The sequence below is a fragment of the Battus philenor genome, unplaced genomic scaffold, assembly GCF_028537555.1.
Source record: "Battus philenor isolate CCGP_79_NKW_IND1 unplaced genomic scaffold, ilBatPhil1.0.hap1 SCAF_1, whole genome shotgun sequence".
NCBI classification, from domain to species: Eukaryota; Metazoa; Arthropoda; class Insecta; order Lepidoptera; family Papilionidae; genus Battus; species Battus philenor.
The window spans coordinates 145,112-155,878 of NW_027181661.1; the positions used below are offsets into that span (position 1 = coordinate 145,112).

General features: G+C 42.2%; 1 protein-coding gene across 1 annotated transcript; it reads right to left on the reverse strand.

Moving 5' to 3' along the window:
* Positions 1-1,298: 1,298 nt before the first annotated feature.
* LOC137919517 (calpain-C-like) lies at positions 1,299-8,514 on the reverse strand. Its single transcript, XM_068762613.1, has 11 exons — positions 8,178-8,514; positions 6,791-6,860; positions 5,704-5,815; positions 5,109-5,249; positions 4,620-4,791; positions 4,104-4,169; positions 3,908-4,002; positions 3,567-3,790; positions 2,996-3,224; positions 2,298-2,899; positions 1,299-1,554 (listed from the first exon to the last, which is right to left on the reverse strand). Exons 1-11 carry the CDS (start codon positions 8,313-8,315, stop codon positions 1,523-1,525), a joined length of 1,881 nt encoding a protein of 626 aa, XP_068618714.1. The 5' UTR covers positions 8,316-8,514; the 3' UTR covers positions 1,299-1,522.
* Between the last annotated feature and the right edge of the window lie 2,253 nt (positions 8,515-10,767).

Sequence of the window (10,767 nt, forward strand, 5' to 3'; positions counted from 1 at the left end):
ATTTAAATACATTTTTCTTCTATTGCCAAATTGCTGTTTTCTTTTCACCTTACCATCAACAGTAAAAATACGGTACAAGTCTTTATTGCTAATGAACCACGACGCGCCCGTGATCCTACACATGAACCTGTCCTGTACGACCTGGACTCTGTGGATGACGCGGGCATTGGCACGAGCGAAGCACTTGTATGTGTAACGACGTATCTGGTTACAGCTTTGTATCACTTTATTTGACAGTGACATTTTAGCAATGGACAGAGTCTGCTGATGTCGAAGACTGCATTTTGTTGAAGGTAAGTTTGTCATCCAGGATGACACCGGTGCAATGGTATTGAGTCACCCTTGGTACTGGACAGCGCATGAGCTGGAACAGGGGAGCGGTTGCACCGCATTCGTAGGATTTAGTCTGGAGGCATTCAGTCATGGTGCCGGTGGTGACAATGGAAGTGTAAATGCAGGTATCGTATCGTCAACCAGGTATCGTCTGTGTAGAGTGTGTTCTGTGCTATGGTGCACTTGATGGCTGGATGGTGGCTTTAACGCGAAAACAAAATTCCTCGGGAATTGAGCGCCATCGCCTCTATGAATCTCCAATTTTGTGTAAGAATTAATGTTTTGTAGATTTATTTCAGGTAAAATAAGTTTCAGGAGACTAATGGGCCAATAGAACGCGAGGTTATGGTTATGCAGTGCTTCAAGAAAACTATGACAGTTGTTTGGAGAAGAATCCGTTGGTCATGGCTACGTTAAAGAGAAGAACTAGGACCAGGATTATTAGTTTTGCCATGGGAGTCCGACGTTTCTCATTTTCGTTGAACGTGACCGGATCTATGGGTTCTAGGAAGTGCTTCTGGGAGCGTCTTTCGCCTTCATGGTTCACCTTTAGGTGATTTGAATTCTCGGGGATATTATTGCTCTTTTAAAACCTCGGCTCCGCACTCCTAGTCCAGTAAGACCGGAGTGGGATTATTTAGGTGCACGATCTGAATAGGATAGCCCGCACTATAGATAAGAACAAGATTGTGTGGTATACTTACCCGCTAAAAACAATTCACTTGTTATTCTCTGCGGTGATGAGGGGCGATGAGAAGGTTAACATGGTCAGTCCGAGTGGAGGCACACGCTGCCTCCGCCGATACCATTATACTACTATGGTGGTGTTTGTGAAGCTAATCACAATTTATGGCCCTTATATTCAAATGCATTGGCTTTTTAAAAATAAAACAATAATATTTAATCACTTTATTTAACATACAGAATTTGTAAGATCTCTACGGATTTTTGTTCTTGCCTATTATTAGATATTATGACTATATTACCACAACTGCTGGTACAAAAAAAATATAATTTTATCGGTGGAACTTCCACAAAAATCATTGCGTAACAAAAGTAAACAAAACAAAGCTTAAAGTATTTAACACGTTTGAACAAATGTAGCACAAAAAGAGTTCAAAACTCTCTGAACACGCTATCGACGGCCCCGTGTCGACGCCGGGCCGAGCGCAGCGCGCGGCGCGGCCGGTCACAGCCAGAGGTCGTCGTTCTCCTGGAACGCTGTGAAGTTCAAGCGAATCATTTGAGACACCATCTGCATGCACTGATCTACGTAAAATGCTAAAGTTATAGCGAATGAATTGACTCTCTAGCATTATTATATTGTACGGGATAGTGCGTTATATGAGGACGGAGGTCAAGTTCGCCACTTAAGTCCTTTATAATAATAATAAAAGATGTTTACGACAACAATACAAGTAAATATGAAATCTATTGGTCGCGCGTGAGGACCTCGACCAGCGCCACCGAGAGTGCCGAAGTCCGAATCGTCAGGCTGCTGTCGCCGGCTAATATTACCATCTCTTTAGTAAAGCCTTGACGCTCATACGTTCATTGTTGAAACGTGACAGATTTATAATGAGCGCTCTTATAAGCAAAGGGAATCCTGAACCGCGCACTATTTACTCAATAAAAATGTTGCATGTAAATGCAACACCAAAATTAAATAAGCTTTACTCGGAAAAATTCATTCTTTATGGTTAAATTTACAACGTTCCAGAATTTAATATTGAAATTTATTATGGTGATCCCTTAATAAAGAAAAATAGAGATATTTATTTAGCAGTCGCATAGCGTTAGATGTAACAGGACCGAAAATAATTGCATACGAGTCTGGTATAGGATTATACATCGTTATTTCCTAAATGTAATTAAATAAAATGGACTAGACGCTAGTGATTAGAAAATGTGGCGGCGCATGGCTGGCTCCGGCACAGTCTGCGGGAAACAATCGCACAGCTCACCGCGGGTCCGGTGCAGCAGCATGAGCGCAGAGACGAAGTCACCGAAGCGCAGCGTGCCGTTGGGGCGCATGTAGCGCAGCACGAGCGTGGCGAGCGCGCGCTCGTGCAACGTGACGCCCAGCCGCATCAGCGCCGCGCGCAGCCGCTCGACGCGCAGCACGCCCGGCGTGCCCGGCGTGAGTTCGCGGAACACGTACAGCCAGAGCCGCAACGTGCAGAGCAGGCTCAGAAAGTCGGAAATCTCCAAGCGCCCGCGGTGGTCTCTCTCCATGGTGAGCATAATTTCGCGGCACGTGCTCATGGACGCGCAGCCCTTTACGTAGTCGTTGGGCAGGCAGTTCCACAAGATCTCCTGCAGCTCGAACAGGCCGACAGTTTTGTGTTCGTCCGCAAAGTTCAGAAAATAGGATTTGTACTGGGGGAAGCTGGTCATCTCTGAAGACGGGTATTGCCAAATGAGGGAAGTCTGCACGGAGACCACGTAGTCCAGCGCGACCATCTCCGCCGGCTCTGCAGCCAGCACGCTCAACGCGAAGTTCGCCTCGACCCGCGCGCGGTCCGTGGTCGGCACCAGCAGGTACGCGCCGGAGCAGAGGCTCATCCTGCGATCACATCTCAATATGTATCACATATCACATATCACTATACATATGGCAATCTCTAATACTATTTGCATTTATTAAAGAAGAGCAACCTACCGGGCGGTTATGTGACGCACGTTGGTGTAGTTGGACTCGAAGACGATGGACAACTTTCGGAGCTCAGAATTCTTCGCCGGGGCATTAAGCTTCTCCGGTAGGTGGTACAGCGTGAACCCGATCACCTTTGGCCACGTAGGATGGTGCTGCCTCAACGATATTACTACCTCCTCCGAGGCCAACTCCTCTTTCAACTCGAACTGGATTTGCGGATTTATGTGAAAGAATTCTGTTACAAAAAATTAATACTTTAAAAAGTTTACCGTAAATTCGGAAGTAGTCAAAAAGAGATCAAATATTCCGAAAACAAAAGACCTGCTTAACATCAATCAAATGCATATTTCTGGCTATAGATGGATGAGTGTATGGATCGATGGTATTATTTAAGAAGAAAGATAAAAAGAAGGCAAATTCCTTTCGTCTATTAGCCATGGACTGTAAATCGTTGCGATAAAGGAATCCGTCCGGGCACTGGGACCCGCACTGGGCCTTGTCGTACGATTTTCCTCTCTTCTGAAGAGAATGTTGCAAATTGAAAAATAACTGTAGGGGGTGCAGCTTGACGACTCACCCCCGTCCGTGGAGCTCGCTTTGGTCGCCCATCCGCCTGCGTTCACGCCTTTCGTCCACCTGCCGTTGTACGTGCAAACCTTCCATGGAATGTGTTTCGGGGATGATTCCGTCAAGTGAACCATTTCCATATGCGTGAACACGTCTACGACATCCGAGAACAGCATCCAAAACCCATTCAAGTGCGTCGGCAGGAGACGCTTCAAGGTCCGTAAGCTCCACCATCTGGGAAGCAGGTGAAGGAACGCTGAGCTTCGGTCCGACAGCGCCCGCGACGTCGGACGGCGTCCCGCGCAAGTTAGCAATGACACATTATAAAGACAGAGGGCACGTAGCACTTACTTTTTTTCATCAACAATAAGGTGATTAAATCTCATACTGTCTGTAGCTAAATGTCCGAATAGTACGAAATATTCAGACTTTCCACGACACGTCACCTGGAGAATATAACAAGGTTCATTCAAAGGTCAAATCGTTTGTAGCTTAAACAGAGAGACAGATACTAACGAAGGGTTTTTGAGTAAACGTGGTTCATTACCTCTTGTACGTCAAGCACTAAATAATTCATAAAAGGTTCTATTCGTCCACAGTAGCCGGTCACCGCCTGGAACAAAGGCTCATCTCAATATAGCAGCAGTGACTTAGTTACTTTGTTTTAGACTTGTATCGACATTGCGTTGGAATCGCGCGCCGGACACTGCGCTACGTATACTACGCTCGCGTCGGGAGTGCAGGCCGTTTCCGTCAGAGCCGTCCGATCAGAGGGCGTCGGACACAGCCGCGCACAAGCGCACGAGCACACAGCCGCGCACAAGCGTTCCTTTGGTAACTGTAAACGCGAACAAACTATACGACCGGATCAAGTGACAATACTCCGTCCGAATATCAGGTGTACATTCAAATGAAAATAGTCTTTAAGATGCCGTTACCATTTTCAATTTAACCGAAAAGCTGTCTGCACGGCTCCCGGTGCGCAAACGTGAATGTTACGTGTTACTAAAAGAGCAAGCTTGAATATTCTGAAATATAAAAAGGCTGGAATATTACTTTTTACCTGGCGCCTGGAACGCACCAACGTGACCAGAGTGTTGTATCGCGAAATGTGAAGGAATTCCGCGACGCCCGCGACCTGCCCCAGCGGCAGCGTCTCCGGGATGCCGCCGGTAAGTTCCGCGAGGCCGTCCATACTGTTGGCGTACCTTAGCGCGTCGTACGAGCCGTGCAACCTGCAACGCACGCGCTTTGTAAATACCAGCCTGAAACCTCTTTTTTATTCTTCGAGCTATCAATTTGGTTAGGCAGAAACAGCCCCACAAGGCAGCGCCGTCAACAAACCGAAACACGAGACATTTTCCTCCTCGATGAATGTTGTTTTGATATTTGGGTTTCAGTTCGAATGGCATCGAAACTAAGGCTTAAGCGTCACTATAGAGTAGAGGCCTGTAAGGGACACCGGTGTACTTTGACAAATAAGTCTAGCAATGCCAAAGAGTCCACGCCAAGAGACACTTGGCGCCGTAGGGAATTTAATGTTTTAACTCACTTGGCCAAGGCTTTCTCGAGCAGCGACACCCAGAGCTCATGAGTATTCGTTGAACGCAAGAAGCAAGGCAGGCCTTGGGCGGTGGGCAGCCGGTCGTCCACCGCCACCTCGGTCCACTGTTCGCACCACCAGATTTTGAATCTGAAATGTAATTAAAACTTCAGGGCCATTTCAGACGAAACATAGGAACATTTTGTTGTCCGGACATTTGGTTCTACTCTTGTCCTCCAATTTGTTTCGTTTTCTTATCGGGTACATTAGTATTGTTACTTTTTATATTTCTTGTTTCTTTCCTATTTTAACACCATTATTTTTTTTATCTAATAGATTCAGGCGTTATTCTGCGGAAGTCCATCCTAAGTAAGAAAAGGACTAATATATAGCTGCTTCCGCTATGCAGCGGTAGTCGTGCAATGTAGTGCACCGCCCGCCAGCCCGCTGATAAATGCGTATGCGGCAAACAATGCGAAACATAACTACCACCATTAATTCACTCACTCAAGTGTGACCTGGCGGGCTTTTTTAATTATTTTTTTGGTTTTAATGTGTAACTTGCTTGGAGCCTCAAAATAAATAAATAGCTGCAAGTGAGCACCTGTACACTGCGGTCGCGTTAGCGTTCTCCTCTTGCTCTGCAGACACGACCCTTTGTAACATATCTTTTTTATGGAATAGGACACCGATAGTTGACGGCAGCCACTCTGCGCCTGCGAACAACAAGTTTGCACTGAATAAAGATTTCAATTAAAACCAAATAAATGTAAATAACATTCGGTGTTTGGGCTGCGCCCGCTCATCACTTCAGCCGTCAGGACATGCGCTGTTAGACCTGGGCCCCTGTCGCAGATTTCTAATGACGCCGGTTGGAGTAGTGCGCTTGTCACTCTCCCTCTCCCTCTTGTGAGTAAAGGTTCTTCGCAGCGCTTGCAAGCATTTGTAATTCATCAATTCACTTGTTATTCACATTGTCTCTATTATTAAACTTATCTGTTCTTATAGCTCTAGCGGGCAAAGAGTACGTGAGTAATTGAAAATGCATGCACTTTCTTATGGATCTGAAGCCGTACGAATACACACTCATACATTTGTTTAGCAGCTTTTTTTAGCATTTGTTTAGCATTTGTTTAGCAGCTCAGCAATTAGCTTTGGTGCAAGTGTCAAAAGTATACGCCGAGACGCACAGCACACATTCATTACACTCGTAATATCACGTCCGATTGTAATTTGGCATTGCATATTGAATTATACACGTGTACCACATATTAAGCAATTTGTGTTTTATTTATTTGTCAACCTCTAATGCATTCAATAAATAATTAAAGCTAAAATAAAGACATTAACACGTGCACGTAAAAATATATAAAAACTTCGCAAGCTAACTTTTATGATTTGCCGGCGCGCCGGACACCGATGTTATTTAGTATACCAAGAATTAAGCATCGATTCATAAATAGTACGTTGTTTTAAAAAACAATTCCCTTGACCATCTACGCGTCTTTTGTTACTGAAAAATGATTGTAAGACGCTACAAGACACAGCAGGTAGTGATGCATTAAAACTTGTTCGCCAGGCAACACAGTTGAAAGACACATGTCGTGTACATTATAACTTCAATTTAAAACGCGGCCAAGCTAAATAATTATATTATAATTTAATAAAGCAGGACAGACAAAGGATTATACCTAGTGTGCCGGGCTCCAATTTCAAAGAATTATTCTTCATGTCTATTAAGATAGGATGTGTGTATAACTCCTGGAAACAAAAAAAAAACATGAAAATAATTATAACACAATTTAAAATATTACATAAATGTGTCATAAATTTTGCACATCGACCATTGGAAAGAGACAATCGGCTAATTTCGGCTTCGTAGAGCGTTATCTCTGTCGCACGGCTGACAAAATGTGACATGGTAGTGTTAACATTTATCACCGGGTACTATAGAACAGGACTTTGGTTAATTATTTTAAATTAAAAAAAATTTAATTATTTTTTTTTTGTTAGACCCCTTCCTTTCTATTTCAGATATATTTTCGGGATTAAAATGCGGATGAGCCGGGCCAAAGTAGTTTTTTTTTGTAAAGTAATTGACAAATTCAATATTACTAACGCTTGTCTTGTCAATTGCATTTCGAATATATTTTGAAAAACATTCGTCAAATTTCATATTTCATTATTTATTTTAATCTCGTGCCCTGCGTTTTGTTCACAACGCAAAAACAAAATAGATAATGTTAGCAAATATTTTCTAAACATCTTCATGGCTCATTATAATTCGAATATCAATTTAATGTTTTGTGATTTTCATTTAGAAACAAGGTGTCATTTTAAGAAAACTTCCATTTTATTTCACGGAATCAACTTTACAAGTCGACGAATTTTTAAATAACGTTTCTCGAGTGTTTTTATTAATATAAACAGCTTAAACTGATAGAAAGACTAGTGATCGTTGTGTTTAAATGCGTTAAATGTAGGCTAGTAAATATTATTTACATGTGGGTACATTAACATTATTATACGAACGACGGCGTCCCTGCTCGTGAGATATTTATCAAAACGTCGGTACACTGACAAAATGTTCAAATGAGATGATTCGACGGATTTTAATACACAATTTTGAAACAGTGTTGGTTTATTTCTACTATAGATTTAGTAATGGTAGTGATTATCAAGTAATATTATTTGCGCGGGGTATATATTAACAATACACACATTATGGCATCAACGCCAGGTCGCACTGCAAGTTCGCACGGTCTCGCTCTGTTAACAAAGTCGCCTTAGAACTTATACGCGAGTAGTTTCTCTGAATTAGAAAATTGAAAACTTTCCACGAGCGACATCTCTAATGACAGTCTGTTACTTTGCTAAAGTAAGAATACGTTTATAGTTTCACCGGGCCCGGAGACGCTTACACTAAACCTGTTTTACTTCGACCTATTGATGCCGTTGACGGTAGAAACACAGCGCGGACAAATGAATATTAGTACGCGGCCCTCCTAATCGATTGCAACTAGAACATTTCACGCGCGTCCTTCGAGTGACTTGAGGGAATAGAAAAAGCCAACTCACCGACGGTCTCTTCCATTCGTATACAACGTCCCTCAATTGGTTGGTGGAAATGGAGTTATTTGTTGCTGGGAAGTCCGGATCCGCCCAAGGCACCCGGCTCAGCTGATATTTTTCCAATATTCGCGTGTGCACAGACATTTCGCACCGGCTAAAGCAAAAAATGAATAAAAGTCAGTCTCTCTCGTGAAATAGAAAATTCTAGTACGTTATACACCGGCGACCAAATAACTGTGAACTGTTATGGAGTAGCGCACGCGCACGCGCACGTCCCACACTCTCGCAAGATCCACTTTCACTGCGTTCGGTACGGAAGCCGTTCAGTCCGTGCGCTCTGCGCCTCGTCCGCTCGCTCGAATGCAATCCCCGAGTGCGCGGAGGCGGCGCGCGGCGCGGGGGGTCGCGCGGGAAGACCAATTGTGCTCGAATAAACAAGGCGAACACAACATGCAATAAGATAAAAAAATTATATATTTTATTCTTTAATATATAAATATAAGAACATAATAATGTTTATGCAGTGGCGTACCTAGGGGGGGGGCGGTAGTTGCGGTCCGCACCGGGCGGCACTTAGCTAGGGGCGGCATTTTTTATATTTACTTATAGTTGTAAAAAGCAACTTTTTTATTTCAAATTTATTTTCTTTCTTGAATAATAAATGATTATTATAAGTTTAATATTTGATTTATATAAATTATGATTAAATTTATGATTTCGAATATTATTCCTCGGTGTATATAAATGCATTTTAGTGTAAATTTTGGATTCTAATTCAAGAACAAGATAATAATTTTATTTTATTGTATTCATTAAAATTCGTTGAATTCGTAAAAGGATCTTTACGACTTTGTTCGGCAATTTTTCCTAACTAAATTTTTTTGATGTCAGTTTATAAATGTCATTTCTTTTGAAAAGTTTATATGATTACTTTGAAGTGATATATCAATATTTTTTTAAATCAAAAACCACTATTTGATTGGCATATAATAGAAAGGGCGGCAAACTGGAGATCGCCCCGGGCGGCAAAAGTTCTAGGTACGCCACTGTGTTTATGTAATGTAAAGTTAACTTTGTCTACCTTCAAACATTCATAAATATTGCAGACTGTATTGAAAACTGTTAACAGTAGGTGGTCGCTGGACGCGGGCGGCGCAAGACCGAGATCGCGGCGATCTTTGGTGGGAGGACTATGCTTTTATGTTGATGATACGCTCCAATAGGCAGCAATAACTTGTAGGCAGATTTGTACATGTTATACAAAAATTATATATCATAAATGTACATACCTATACGCACATATCTCTACAACCTAGGTACATATGTGTGTTTTTATATACGCTTTGTCTATACTTTATTTATACTTCTACTGTTTCCATACTATGGTTGTCTGTAAGAGATTGCCTCGTGTGATAAGACCGCTCTTTGTACATTTTGTTTACTATTACAAAACTACTTACATTTTTCCTAGTGTGTACCATGAAGAGTGTTAAATAAAATAATGCACATTATTATACTATAACATAAGCTGCATACATATATATACGAAAAGAAGAATAAAGGCCTTGTGAAAGATTGTTATCTATTTCTCTAGGAATCATAAAGTTAGCAAGTATTTTGTAGGGACTATTTCAATACACTGTCATCTAATGTCTCTAAATTCTTACGTAATGAATATAAGAAGTTCAATAAACAAAAACTTCGTTTCGGTGAACAGCAACGATTCTAATTGTCAGTGGTTTCGAAAAACTTCTAGCTGCTGGCCTCGCCTTTAGAGCTTCTTTAGAAGTAGGCTTTCGAATCCAAATACAAAAGTACGTTGAAAATAAACAAACAAATATCGGCGCCGCCAGCGCGCCGGTGTCCGTCAGGATTTTCATTTATAACAAATATAACGTCTTCCCTCAACGAAGCTAGTTATAAAACAGCAGATGGCTTATTACAGAATAATGTGCAAAGTAGACAACAAGTCGTCTCTATTTTGACGTGCCTTGTAAGAAACCCAACTTATGAACGCAAGGGACATCGAATGGTGATAGCGTCGGTTCTGGATTAGGCTCCGAGGATCGCTGCTCACCAGAGCACCAGCTCAAACTCACCCTCTCCACAACAATTAATGTATAACAATCAGTATATTTAACAACACCATCTCGCCGACATAAGTTTCGATGTTATTACTGAATGATTGTATTTTATATTAATATTGACTCCCCCGTTTGTTATCAATTCAGACATGCCTCGGATGTTCCTTGTACGAAAACTATACGATTTTCTATAAGAGCTGTAATGAATATGAGACGTGATCGCTAACGGTGGGCTTTATGAGAAGGCTCAAGATCACCAGAGAGCGATAGAGTTTCGCTGCGAGATTGAATCAGAAATAAGATCGTCCGCAGAAGAACATAAGTCACTGACGTAACTCGAAGAATTACTAGTCTGAAATAGCACGCGGGGCACATCCTTCGCGCAACCGATGGACGTTAGAGCCTTAACGTGCGGCGACTGCGATCGCGTAGGTAGGCTTCGCACTATAAAGACCGACGATATAGTTAACGTCGGAGGAAGTCGATGGTTGCAGGCAGCGTAATACAGATTA

Bases quoted from the DNA above. Each gene is read 5' to 3' on its own strand.
- LOC137919517 (XM_068762613.1), bottom strand. From the start codon at position 8,315: ATGTCTGTGCACACGCGAATATTGGAAAAATATCAGCTGAGCCGGGTG. The intron at 3,225-3,566 runs GTGAGTCGTCAA...TTTTTGTAACAG, and splicing joins AGCGAGCTCCACGGACGGGG to AATTCTTTCACATAAATCCG. The intron at 1,555-2,297 runs GTGAGCTGTGCG...TGAACTTCACAG, and splicing joins GCTGCTGCACCGGACCCGCG to CGTTCCAGGAGAACGACGAC.